Here is a 14,288-nt window from a genome sequence, read left to right on the forward strand (position 1 = left end):
GGTGGCGTGCTGGTGGAACTTGTCCCTGCCTCCCCATGCAGAGCAGGCTGTGTGTTGCTCACTCTCACTCTCTCTGCTGCCTACAGCTTGCATATTCCTCTCAACCCCCTCCCCGAATGAAGCTCCGGAGCAGCAGAGGAGGAGGAAGAAGAAGAAGAGGACCCGGAGATATAACAGTGGGTGTGTCATTTGCCTTGCAATCCTGAAGTCAGTGTGTGCCCTCCCAGCCTGGAGGAGAAGCAGACCAGGGAGGGACCGAGCTGAGCAAATGGAGATCTGAGAGAGAGAGGGGGAGGGAAAAAGAGACAGAGAGAGACAGATCACCAAGAGGAAAGAGACAGAGGGCAGTCTCCTTGCAGAAACCCCCCACTCCGGACCCTGCTAATTAGGTCAGTGCTGGAGCAGTGGCCTGTGCAGCAGGGAAGTGCTTCTGAAACCTCATGTATGTATTGTGCACCTCATGCATGTATTGTGCATGAGAGCCTGGGCTCCCTGCTTGGCAATGTGCTGCAGGGTTCCCTGGCAGGGAGAGGACTGAGGGTGCAGGGAGCTGGGCTGTCTGATGCTTGATGTAAAGTAACAGTGCTGGCTTTCTCAGGCTATTGCATGGAAGTCATACATGTGGGTTGAAGCAATAACTCCCCTCCCCCCCCCCCCCCTATAGGAAATCCTGGGTGTGTGTGACATGCTCTTGCCCTGCTGGGTGACCTGGGTTAGTGTCTCACCTGCCTGGGCACAGTGGATGTGTGAATCTGTGGGGTGTTATTTCATTCTGTAAAGTTAGCTCTTGGCTATATACTCTTGCACTGCTGCCAGGTCTGTATTTTGACTCGGGACAGACACTGCTTTATCTTTGGTGGTTTATTTTCCCAGGTTAATCTCACCCCCCCCCCCTTCTTTTTTTGCAACACATGTGGCATTCGTGGGTTTTAATTTCTGCATATTAAACTCGCAGATAAGACATTGCATGGGATAATGTACATAGAGTAAATTTGGGGTCCTTGCTTTATCTTATCTGACGTGCTAGAATTTGAGCTACTTTTTGTAGCACTTTTGGGACAAATCGCTCTGTCTCCTTATGCACTAAAAATCAGACTATAAAGTCTATTTCCTATTCTGTATATTGCTGGAAAGTAATTTCTTTCCCCTTTTGCCTTCACGTTGCTGGCGTTGGTTAATGTGCCAGTTGCATAATTTATGTTTCAGTCCCTTCCCCCTCCCCCCAGCACAATCTTAATTTAACCCTGTCACTGCCAGAGGGGAGAGGAATGGGTTAATATCAGAAAGTGATGCCCTGTATGTAAATGAATATATCTGCCTCCAATTCCCAGGTCTGCGCCATTTGAGCTCTGGTCTTTTCCTTGTCACAGTTGAATCACGGAGGCTACCTGCCCGTTTGGTTTGAGGGGTGACCGTCCAGGTTACAGCTGATCTCTCCCCGGTCTCCGAGTGGCACTGATGATGCAGACATTCCTGAAAGGGAAGAGAGTGGGCTACTGGATGAGTGAAAAAAAGATCAAGAAACTTAATTTCCAGGCCTTTGCCGACCTGTGCAGGTATGTGCCAAGATCTACATAATATCACCAGGAGATGGCTAGAAGCGTTCAACGTGCGACATTATGAGCGGGTGCCGAGTACCATTATTATTTTTAACAAGAAAAGGAAGTTAATATTCTAAGCAATGTCTTATCAGTGTGGCATACAGCTTTGGACAATTGATCTGTTGGCCCATCCATATGTAACATAATTGGAGTTTGGCAAGTACTTTTTAAATATTGCAGCCTGATTTTGTTTTATTTGCTATATGGGATAGATGATGAGTTGAACTGGAGTTTGTAGGACTTCTTTTAATAGGGCATCTTTATAGGGCCATCATAGACTAAAGGTATACTAGGGCTTGTGCCTTTGCATGCACATGGGCTCATAGTGTGTGTGTGTGTGTGTGTGTGTGTGTGTGTATACATACATGTGCGCACGGACTCCCTGCCTCTGCACTTAACCACACGATTCTCCTGAATGTTACTGAAAAATTCAGGCGTCTTCCCGTCATTCCAGGAAGAAAAAGGAAAACAATAAATACTTGTACATAAGAGACTCGCGCATAGGCTCTCAGGTGGTAATCCCAAAATTGCTGCCCCACTTCAAAGATGACGCCATATGAGGTCACTGATTATTTGCTTGTAGACATGCGTTTGTTTTCCAGGGCTCATTAACCGTTCACTTGACCTGCTTATTGCTGCCTTGTAATTATTACATACATATTATTCTGTACAATCAGGATGAAGATGATAATCAGTAACGAGGGAATTATTGTAAATATAAATTGCGCGACGTGATGAGCAAACTGTGTCTCTTCCTTCCTTTCTTTGCAGAAGCTAGACCCCCCCTAAGGTGTGTGTGTGTGTGTGTCGTCATTTGTTGAACTTTTTTGAAATTAGTTTTTATGAATGCTGTTAAATATAATGTACGTGAAACCCTGAGATGTTACATGGCTGATGCTTTATCTTGTGAGTGCTTTCAGCCTCTATTTATTTATTAAAATGTTTTACCAGGAAGTAATACAGTGAGAGTTACCGCTCGTTTTCCTGTATGTCCTGGGCATTGAGCTAGGATGACAAATAATACATGGTTACAACATACATAGTTACATAAGTGAACAGGGTATACATTAAATACAAGACATTGCATGCACAGTTAGAGATGGCTATTCCTGACTCTGCACCCCCCCCCCTCGTGCTGCTCTGCCCCACCTTCCATAGCTTCACCCATTGTACTGCTGCTCAGGTGTACATGGTACTGCTGTGCCCCCGTCGCACTGCGGCTCAGGTATACACGGTACTGCTCTGCCCCGTCGCACTGCGGCTCAGGTACACGCGGTACTGCGTCCCTTCTCTGGTTGAGACCGGAGTGCCTCGACTTTACACAGTTATTGTACACAAGCAGTCTAGTGTAAGCCGGTGCTGGCCTGGCTGACTCTGCCCTTCTGCCGGAGTTGGCTGCGTTGTGTTAATAGACATTGCTCCCGTAGCAGATAATGTTACTGGGTAATCTTGCGAATCCGGTTCCCAGGTACACATTCTTTCCCCGGATAATAGGGACTTCTCCTGTTCCCCGGGGCAGCGCAAAGCGCTCTGTGCTTCATTCAGTTTGTGTAACAAGGGGGCAGCCTACCATTACTGAGTCATAAAATAATGTGTTTGTTTGATGTAACCTTCACACTATCATTGTGTATTTATGTGTGTATATATCTATAGCCAAAAACCTGCATATAAAGTGACGTTCACAGCACTCCTTTAAAAGTTTCTTTTTTTTTATTGATACATCAAAAATACCAAAATAAAATGGGAAGCGTGGCTCTGTCACACGCCTCCAAGTACTGATCGGACTACAATAAACTCGGAAGTGTTGGTGAGTGCCGGGCACTCAGAATAGTTTTTTTGTATTGTACAGTTTTCCATTTGATCTCCTGGCTCACTTTGCACCCCTCTTGTGTAACGGCGTTCCCCCCCACCCTCTTATACTGCTGTTTGGTTGGAATGCCCATCTTTTTGGGAGAGTTTGTGTGTCTGTTAGTAAGTGAGGGCGCCCGTAAGTCGCACGGCTTCCCAGCTCCCTTTTATCTAAGTCTGATGTCTATCCCAAGCATGTTTGAATTCCCTTAGAAGACCCTACCACCTCAGCTGGGAGGCTAATCCATGGATCCACCCCCTTTCCATGGCTAAGTATTTCCTCACATTTCCCCTGAGCGGCCACCCTCCAGTTTCAGGGAATGTCGTCTTTACTCGCGCTCCTCCTCTGAAACGTGCTTCCATCCGGTACTATGTTGAAACCTTTATTTTTTTGTTATGCATTTCTATCCTCCAATCCGTGTTCACATTGAGGTCCTTTAGTCTTTCCTGATCTCTTCTTACTATCTAACTATCTCTATCTTAAAATGTGTAGAACAGCTGGTCTGGGAGAATTGTTATTATAATAACCAAAACAAGATTCTGATAGTGTTCAAAGTAATGTACCGGGAACGTGCAGCACCCAAAGTAATGTACCGGGAACGTGCAGCACCCAAAGTAATGTACCGGGAACGTGCAGCACCCAAAGTAATGTACCGGGAACGTGCAGCACCCAAAGTAATGTACCGGGAACGTGCAGCACCCAAAGTAATGTACCGGGAACGTGCAGCACCCAAAGTAATGTACCGGGAACGTGCAGCACCCAAAGTAATGTACCGGGAACGTGCAGCACCCAAAGTAATGTACCGGGAACGTGCAGCACCCAAAGTAATGTACCGGGAACGTGCAGCACCCAAAGTAATGTACCGGGAACGTGCAGCACCCAAAGTAATGTACCGGGAACGTGCAGCACCCAAAGTAATGTACCGGGAACGTGCAGCACCCAAAGTAATGTACCGGGAACGTGCAGCACCCAAAGTAATGTACCGGGAACGTGCAGCACCCAAAGTAATGTACCGGGAACGTGCAGCACCCAAAGTAATGTACCGGGAACGTGCAGCACCCAAAGTAATGTACCGGGAACGTGCAGCACCCAAAGTAATGTACCGGGAACGTGCAGCACCCAAAGTAATGTACCGGGAACGTGCAGCACCCAAAGTAATGTACCGGGAACGTGCAGCACCCAAAGTAATGTACCGGGAACGTGCAGCACCCAAAGTAATGTACCGGGAACGTGCAGCACCCAAAGTAATGTACCGGGAACGTGCAGCACCCAAAGTAATGTACCGGGAACGTGCAGCACCCAAAGTAATGTACCGGGAACGTGCAGCACCCAAAGTAATGTACCGGGAACGTGCAGCACCCAAAGTAATGTACCGGGAACGTGCAGCACCCAAAGTAATGTACCGGGAACGTGCAGCACCCAAAGTAATGTACCGGGAACGTGCAGCACCCAAAGTAATGTACCGGGAACGTGCAGCACCCAAAGTAATGTACCGGGAACGTGCAACACCCAAAGTAATGTACCGGGAACGTGCAGCACCCAAAGTAATGTACCGGGAACGTGCAGCACCCAAAGTAATGTACCGGGAACGTGCAGCACCCAAAGTAATGTACCGGGAACGTGCAGCACCCAAAGTAATGTACCGGGAACGTGCAGCACCCAAAGTAATGTACCGGGAACGTGCAGCACCCAAAGTAATGTACCGGGAACGTGCAGCACCCAAAGTAATGTACCGGGAACGTGCAGCACCCAAAGTAATGTACCGGGAACGTGCAGCACCCAAAGTAATGTACCGGGAACGTGCAGCACCCAAAGTAATGTACCGGGAACGTGCAGCACCCAAAGTAATGTACCGGGAACGTGCAGCACCCAAAGTAATGTACCGGGAACGTGCAGCACCCAAAGTAATGTACCGGGAACGTGCAGCACCCAAAGTAATGTACCGGGAACGTGCAGCACCCAAAGTAATGTACCGGGAACGTGCAGCACCCAAAGTAATGTACCGGGAACGTGCAGCACCCAAAGTAATGTACCGGGAACGTGCAGCACCCAAAGTAATGTACCGGGAACGTGCAGCACCCAAAGTAATGTACCGGGAACGTGCAGCACCCAAAGTAATGTACCGGGAACGTGCAGCACCCAAAGTAATGTACCGGGAACGTGCAGCACCCAAAGTAATGTACCGGGAACGTGCAGCACCCAAAGTAATGTACCGGGAACGTGCAGCACCCAAAGTAATGTACCGGGAACGTGCAACACCCAAAGTAATGTACCGGGAACGTGCAGCACCCAAAGTAATGTACCGGGAACGTGCAGCACCCAAAGTAATGTACCGGGAACGTGCAGCACCCAAAGTAATGTACCGGGAACGTGCAGCACCCAAAGTAATGTACCGGGAACGTGCAGCACCCAAAGTAATGTACCGGGAACGTGCAGCACCCAAAGTAATGTACCGGGAACGTGCAGCACCCAAAGTAATGTACCGGGAACGTGCAGCACCCAAAGTAATGTACCGGGAACGTGCAGCACCCAAAGTAATGTACCGGGAACGTGCAGCACCCAAAGTAATGTACCGGGAACGTGCAGCACCCAAAGTAATGTAACGGGACCCAAAGTAATGTAACGGGAACGTGCAGCACCCAAAGTAATGTACCGGGAACGTGCAACACCCAAAGTAATGTACCGGGAACGTGCAGCACCCAAAGTAATGTACCGGGAACGTGCAGCACCCAAAGTAATGTACCGGGAACGTGCAGCACCCAAAGTAATGTACCGGGAACGTGCAGCACCCAAAGTAATGTAACGGGAACGTGCAGCACCCAAAGTAATGTACCGGGAACGTGCAGCACCCAAAGTAATGTACCGGGAACGTGCAGCACCCAAAGTAATGTACCGGGAACGTGCAGCACCCAAAGTAATGTACCGGGAACGTGCAGCACCCAAAGTAATATAACGGGAACGTGCAGCACCCAAAGTAATGTAACGGGAACGTGCAGCACCCAAAGTAATGTAACGGGAACGTGCAGCACCCAAAGTAATGTACCGGGAACGTGCAGCACCCAAAGTAATATAACGGGAACGTGCAGCACCCAAAGTAATGTACCGGGAACGTGCAGCACCCAAAGTAATGTACCGGGAACGTGCAGCACCCAAAGTAATGTACCGGGAACGTGCAGCACCCAAAGTAATGTACCGGGAACGTGCAGCACCCAAAGTAATGTACCGGGAACGTGCAGCACCCAAAGTAATGTACCGGGAACGTGCAGCACCCAAAGTAATGTACCGGGAACGTGCAGCACCCAAAGTAATGTACCGGGAACGTGCAGCACCCAAAGTAATGTACCGGGAACGTGCAACACCCAAAGTAATGTACCGGGAACGTGCAGCACCCAAAGTAATGTAACGGGAACGTGCAGCACCCAAAGTAATATAACGGGAACGTGCAGCACCCAAAGTAATATAACGGGAACGTGCAGCACCCAAAGTAATGTAACGGGAACGCGCAGCACCCAAAGTAATGTAACGGGAACGCGCAGCACCCAAAGTAATGTACCGGGAACGTGCAGCACCCAAAGTAATGTAACGGGAACGTGCAGCACCCAAAGTAATGTAACGGGAACGTGCAGCACCCAAAGTAATGTAACGGGAACGTGCAGCACCCAAAGTAATGTAACGGGAACGTGCAGCACCCAAAGTAATGTAACGGGAACGTGCAGCACCCAAAGTAATGTACCGGGAACGTGCAGCACCCAAAGTAATGTACCGGGAACGTGCAGCACCCAAAGTAATGTACCGGGAACGTGCAGCACCCAAAGTAATGTACCGGGAACGTGCAGCACCCAAAGTAATGTACCGGGAACGTGCAGCACCCAAAGTAATGTACCGGGAACGTGCAGCACCCAAAGTAATGTACCGGGAACGTGCAGCACCCAAAGTAATGTAACGGGAACGCGCAGCACCCAAAGTAATGTACCGGGAACGTGCAGCACCCAAAGTAATGTACCGGGAACGTGCAGCACCCAAAGTAATGTACCGGGAACGTGCAGCACCCAAAGTAATGTACCGGGAACGTGCAGCACCCAAAGTAATGTACCGGGAACGTGCAGCACCCAAAGTAATGTACCGGGAACGTGCAGCACCCAAAGTAATGTACCGGGAACGTGCAGCACCCAAAGTAATGTACCGGGAACGTGCATATCACAACGTCATACTTTCCTGATAAACGATATTAGTTTGCCGCAATATTTGGTCCGTTCCCAAGGAACGCCAGTTCTATAAAGTCTTGTGCAGGTCTGGGGAGCTGTCCAACTAGCGAGGCGTAAAGCGGATAAGCTGTAGGATGTAGTGCGGCTCCCATAGAGCAGGTGAACAGCATTAATATTAACTCAAAGGGTCACATTTCTTTCTTTCCTTTTTTTTTTTTTGTGCCCTCTTTCCATCTGTTTTGTGCTTGCTCCCATCCCTCTGTTCCTTTACATCCTTTATTATACGTTCTTCAGGCTGACATCCACATTTGCCCAATTTTAACTCTTAATAGCGAGAAACGTTGATTTTGTTTCCAGCGCAGGAACTTGGCTGGTGCTGTATCAGGGTGAAATTGCATATTGTATTGCACATTTTTATTTAGGTAATGCCAGCCAGTGTTGCATAGTGCTATATGGAGGTAATATGCAAGACATAGTCCATGTAAGTGCATAATGCATTCACGTGAACATCGGGGAACGGGAGTCGCTGCCCTTCGATAACAAACTAATTTCTATCGTTAGAGGTGACGTCTGTTCTTGTCTTTGTTACTACTTTGCTGCGGTGGTTTGGTCTGCTGGCAGACACTGGGTTAGAGGGACCCTTTTCCCCAGGCCTCACTTCATGTTGTACTTGTCCCATACACTGTACACTTGCAGCTGTTGGAGACACCTGTCTTTAGCACATAGCACATTTCCAATTCCTCCGTGCCCTGCCTTCCTCGTTTCTTGGAGTTCGTGGACATGTTTGGAATGTTGCCGTCCCCCAGAAACGTGGCAGAGAGCGAGAGTCCACGCTCTGCGTGTCTTCCCTGAGCCTTTTCTAAAAAAAAATACAGCTCGTGAGAACATGTGGCATCCAAACCAGGAAACTGATGGCGGATAAAAAGGAACATTTAGCCCGATCGGTCTGTCCGTTTTCCATATTGTCTCAATACTGTCTCCATTGTACATCATCTTCCGTAACACGTGTACATTGGAATAGGGATCCTTGGCCACATCCGTGAAAACAGGACCTGCTCTCTCCAGCTTTAAAAAAAGAATTCTATAATTTCTTGATACAGTGCAGTAATGTGTAACTCTACTTAAAGCTGCAATCCCGCATCCTCGTTTTTTTTTGTTTTTTCCCCCCCTTTGGTTTAACGGGGTTGGAACCGTGCAATTTTCCGCTCCCGAGACACGTGGTTTCCAAAATACTTGCAGGTGAAGTTACTGGTTTTAAATCTGTCCGGAGGGGGGAAAGGCCACCTCAATAAAGTGCTTCAGCTCTGGGCCTCCCCGTACCAATCTTGCTAAAATAATAATAGTTATAGGGGCCTATTCACATCGATGGGGTGGGCATGTTCCTACCGAACGCTATGAAATTTGGGTAAAAACGGTATTCACAAAGAAAATGTGCAAATTTGTTAGTGTTTGGTTAAAAAAAAAAAAATGTCAAACTGCATGAGTTTGTATTTGCTTAACGAGCGAAATGAACTTAACGTTTTTTTTCGCTCCGTCATTCTGTAAGAGCTGCATCTCCCTGCACACAGAAAGCTGCATCTCCCTGCACAGCTCTTACAGGCGATCAACCTCCCTGCACAGAGAGCTGCATCTCCCTGCACACAGAAAGCTGCATCTCCCTGCACAGCTCTTACAGGCGATTGCAAAGTTTTCATTTTTATTTGTATAACATAGTATTGAAGCAGGGGGTCTCCGGAGCTGAACAGCATTAATTTCAGGTCTGGGGACCCCCTGCTTCCCAAGGTACAGGCCTCTGTAGGGGGTGCTGATATCTCCTGCAAAAGTAAATGTCCCGGTCACGTGACACGGGAGATACCGGCAACGATACAGAGACCTCTGGAAACGGGGTCCCCAGACCTGAAACTAATGTGGTTCAGCTCCGGAGACCCCCTGCTTCAGTACTATGTTATCTATATATATAATTCTGAAAATCTTGGTTGTGAGTCTCTGTAGACCATTTGATTGGTCCGTCGGTCCGCCCGCCCTCCCACGGCTCTCATTGGCCGGAGTGTTTCGCCCCCCTCGTCCCCCCATGTGTCCCGCCCCCCATGGCTCTCATTGGCCGGTGCGCTCTAACCCAGGGCTCCCCAACCCCCAGGCACACTGCTGCTGCTGCCTGAGGTGAGGAAATTGGTGGTGTTGGTGTCGGCTGTTGCTGCTGGGGGGGAAGCTTAACTGAGACTGAGGATTTTGCCCCCCCCCCCCAGCTCCGATTTTGACCCCTCCCCCAAGTTCCATTTTTGACCCCCCCCCAAGTTCCGTTTTTGACCCCCCCAGTTCCGTTTTCGACCCCCCAACACACAGTGACACACACACACACACACAGTGACAGACACCCCCCCCGCCTTCCACTCACCCCCGCCCCTGCCTTCCCCTCACGCCGCCTCCCGTCTCCCGCCTTTGCCTTTCACCCACCCCTGCGCCCCACAGCCGCAACCTGCACTCAACAGACACCTGCCACCTCTCACCCACTCGACACACACCCGCCGACCTCTCACCCACCCGACACACTCGACACGCCTGCCGCCCCTATTCACCAACATCACTGACCAGCCGTCGCACCCACTTACCACCCACCCGCCGCCTCCCGCCTCACACCCACCCGCCACACTCACACCCCTACGCACCGACATCACTGACCAGCCGCCGCCCGCACTCACCAGACACCCGCCAACTCACACCCTAGAGGGACCCCCACCCACAGCCAGCACTCACTACCCACGCGCCACAATACTGAACACTCACCCGCCGCCTCTCACCCTAGCGGGACACACACCTCACATTTTAGATCATTTATGTCCCCAAAATATACATTGTACTGTGGTGTCTTTACAATAAACCATTTTTAAACATCGTATTACATTTTCTTACATGTTTCTTTTCAACATTATTATACAACCTTTCCACCAAATAGTCATCCTATAGTTACTATATTTATACATAATACTACCTATCACGGATTTACATCCCGAGCAACGCCGGGTATATCAGCTAGCTAAAATTAAAACACACCTTCATTACTTTACTAGCTAACTGCTAAGGTAATTAAGGCGTTAATTAGCTTTACTCGGTTTGTTGGGGGCAGAGGGGATGGATGAAGCTTGTAGTTGCCCCAGGGTGGGTGGTTAGGCCTTGCAGGAGGGGTTAAACGCTAAGGTAATAAAGGTGTTTACCGCAACCCTCCCAGGAGGCGTAGCCACTTACCCTGGGGCAACTACAAGCTTCATCCACCCCCTATACCCCCAACAAACCAGTTGCTACTATTTAATCCCTTCATTACCTTGCTGGTTAGCCACTATGGTAATGAAGCTGGGCTATAATTTTATTTTTATTACCTATGATTGAAGCCGGGGGTCTCATTAGCTGATTATGTGGTTCTTCTCCAGAGACCTTTCGGTTAAATTCTATTTAGTAAAATGAAAATAAAATCCGTCATACGCAAATCGCGATTCCTATCTCGCCACCCTTTAGGTTGCGAGGTAAAAAAAAATGCAAGTGTTTAACCCTCGATTTGCATGTCTGAGCTTTGTGAATAGCCGTTTCTGGCAGAAAATGCGAGTTTGGGCTTTTTTTCCAGCTGACGCACAGCTTGTTTATAGCCAGTGATACCGGCTCATTAAAAAGCTGTTTTCAAGTGATATGGACATGTTGTTATCGAAGGTTTGCGAACAGCGACACATGCAAAATCGCTTCAAAAGTGCACTTATCGAAGGTTAGTGAATAGGCCCCACAGGCAGGAGGGGAGGAGGTGCTAGTTTTAAGGGATAATTGATTTAATGATACAACCGTCTTCTCTTGTGTGTGTCGTGTCTGTGTCTGTGTGTGTGTGTATATATATATATACACACACACACACACACACACACACACACACACAGTGTTACACAAAAAAAAGGGATTTTTTTCCTTTTTTCATCATATCTTATATATTTATTGTTCAATCCGCATGGAAAATTGCACAATTCTAGGTCTGTTATGTAAATGAACAGTATATAAGAAGCACAATGTAGACAAACTGATGTTAACGAGATCGATGTCGCTGCATGTCAACAAGCACCAGATACGCTGCGAGAGGTTCATTAAATGAAAATAGGAGTCTTTCCTTTTGTAGCTTGTAAAATGTGTTAAACTGTTGTAATCTAATCTGAAACGCTAAGATTGCTATAAAGTTGTGTATTCAAAGCTGCGGTCTGATTGCATAATCGATAACGTGTTGATCCAGCTGCTCCCACTCCTGAACTATACGTTGTTTTACTAATTATTAATTTTTCAGTCTTTCTAGAACCATCTTTTATCAGTAAATATGTTTATATAAGCGTTTTGGACCATAATTCTTGCTCTGTCTCGAGCACTTTTTAACGCGCTTCCCTTCTGCGCTAAACACCATTTTGTAACTATGCGCTTAATGACGTCATCACGCCGTGACTAATTCCGAAGAATACTTATTGGATTATCAAATAATTCTTAAATGTAGTAATCTACAGTGACAGACCTATAAATGTTCAAATATTCATGAAAATTGAGTGATATGTAAAAGGGGTTCCGTTTTTTCCCCTGAAATGTGTATATGTAATAAGCGCAAACGAGGTAAATATCAAAAGCGTATATTCACAATTACAAATATCTCACACAATCCGAGGTAAATATCAAAAGCGTATATTCACAATTACAAATATCTCACACAATCCGGACACACACACACACCATACATACATACATACATACATACATACATACACACACACATACATACACACACACATACATACATACATACATACATACATACACACATACATACACACATACACACATACACACATACACACATACACACACACATACATACTATGGCATCTGTTTCTATCACGCATGATCGAAATTACTAAGGATGGGGACGGTAGAGCTTCCTTCCTTACCGCTCGTGATGTTCCTGTACTTATCGGATTGTGTTTGATATTATTTGTAATTGTGAATATCCGCTTTTTGATATTTATCTCCTGTTGCGCTTGTCTCGTTTTCTTCTTCTTTTCTAGCGTCACACTCTCTGTCACACTCTCTGTCACACTCTCTGTCACACTCTCTGTCTGTCGTTACCTCTTTGCATTTGTTGGCATGTTTGTCCCACTGCTATGTAACTGTTTATATTTTTGGAATATACAGAACTCTGTACTCCCATTGTACTGCACTGCCGCATATGTTGGCACTTCACAAATAAATGGTGATAATAATAGTGATGATAATAATATTTGGCCTAATGCAAATAGAGCATATGTTGGAGTTTCGGTATATTAGGTGCACTCAATGACAGCTCGTATATAGGGTACGGCACCTCACACTTGGTTGACCCCTTTTTTATACACCCTGCAGTATTGTCCCCCAGCAAATCCCTGTAATCCTGTAGCTTGGGGCACTGCGGGTGAAGCCGTGTCTGTCACTGGTTACACTGATCTGTAGCCCGAGACAATGGTTTTGCAATGATATCCGGATAACGGGCACAATAAGCCCCGAGTCGCAGGAACGGGATAGCCAGCGATTCCCAGCAGTGCGGGTTCTATGTGTGTGGTTACTCTCGCTGCTATCTTGTGGGAGGGGAGGAAATTATTCATAAAAAGGTCTTATAGGTGCAATTCCACTAACTATAAAACAGACCCCGAGCTCGTTTCATGGTGAGGGCGTACGCATTGTATACTCTGTGATGTTTGTCACCGTGATTCCCAAATGGCTAGTGCAGTGATGGAGGGACGCCAGGTAGCGTATGTAAAATCCGTATACTGCAAGCCCACAGTGTGCTGCTTTGTATGTGGGACTGCCTGTAAATGTATTTCATTTGGCACTGCAAGTGTCAATCATCATCTGTTAACCCTTTAAAGAGAATATTATCTGATTATAAATATTCGGCGCAGGTTCGTCCACTGGTTTATGGAGCAGGACAAGGTTTTTACACACTCGTATTCAGGCCCTTACCTCTTACAAAGAGGCGCTGTCCCAAGTGTGAGATCACCTTGCAATTCCTGCTCCATTATTTCCAGTTACATAGAAAACTCCCAGTAGCCCCAAAATCGGCACATGGACTCGTGATATTTAGCGTTATGACCTCACAGATTCAGGATCATTTTGCAATGCAAATATACATATTATGGATCGAACTTCCTGCCACTTATTATGGACCCACTGCTAAACGTGGTACTGAATGTGTTGCATGGCTAAGTTCTCTCCCTTGATTGCAGCTCTGGTATTTATGGATATATAGGTGTGGCCCCTCTGCTGCTTGGATCTGAGCACGTCTGTATTTACAAGTTGGAATAGCAGGAGAGGTGCGGCTGATATTTACCACTCTGGACTTCAAGGTGCCTCCGAACTCTCCACATTTATTTATATTCCATCATTTTCTGGTTTCTCACTAGAGAAAATGGCATTGGGTTTACGGAAGGTAAATTTGGTCGTGTATTTCTAGGCTGTGAAATAGTTGCGTGTTCACTATTTTACATTTTGCAGCCTAGAAATACATGTCCAAATCTGCACAGCTGGTTTTGGATTCAGTCCAATGTCTCTCCCCTTCAGTTGTAACTTTGCAGCACAATAGGCAGGTAG

The 14,288-nt window shown here is 47.2% G+C and overlaps 1 protein-coding gene across 10 annotated transcripts in view; it reads left to right on the forward strand.

Moving 5' to 3' along the window:
• The window catches only part of ITPK1 (inositol-tetrakisphosphate 1-kinase), a 94,687-nt gene continuing 80,399 nt past the window's right edge, over positions 1-14,288 (forward strand). Inside the window, exons 1-2 of one of the 10 annotated variants that reach the window (XM_075614502.1) lie at positions 1-389; positions 1,371-1,556. In XM_075614502.1, coding sequence (XP_075470617.1) covers positions 1,459-1,556 — 98 coding nt within the window. In that variant the 5' untranslated portion in view covers positions 1-389; positions 1,371-1,458. Of the gene's footprint in view, positions 443-689; positions 817-1,331; positions 1,557-14,288 lie in introns of those variants that run through there. The other 9 variants (XM_075614494.1, XM_075614495.1, XM_075614493.1 and 6 more) reach the window with 9 other exon arrangements.

Source organism: Ascaphus truei, chromosome 9 (assembly GCF_040206685.1).
Source record: "Ascaphus truei isolate aAscTru1 chromosome 9, aAscTru1.hap1, whole genome shotgun sequence".
NCBI lineage: Eukaryota > Metazoa > Chordata > Amphibia > Anura > Ascaphidae > Ascaphus > Ascaphus truei.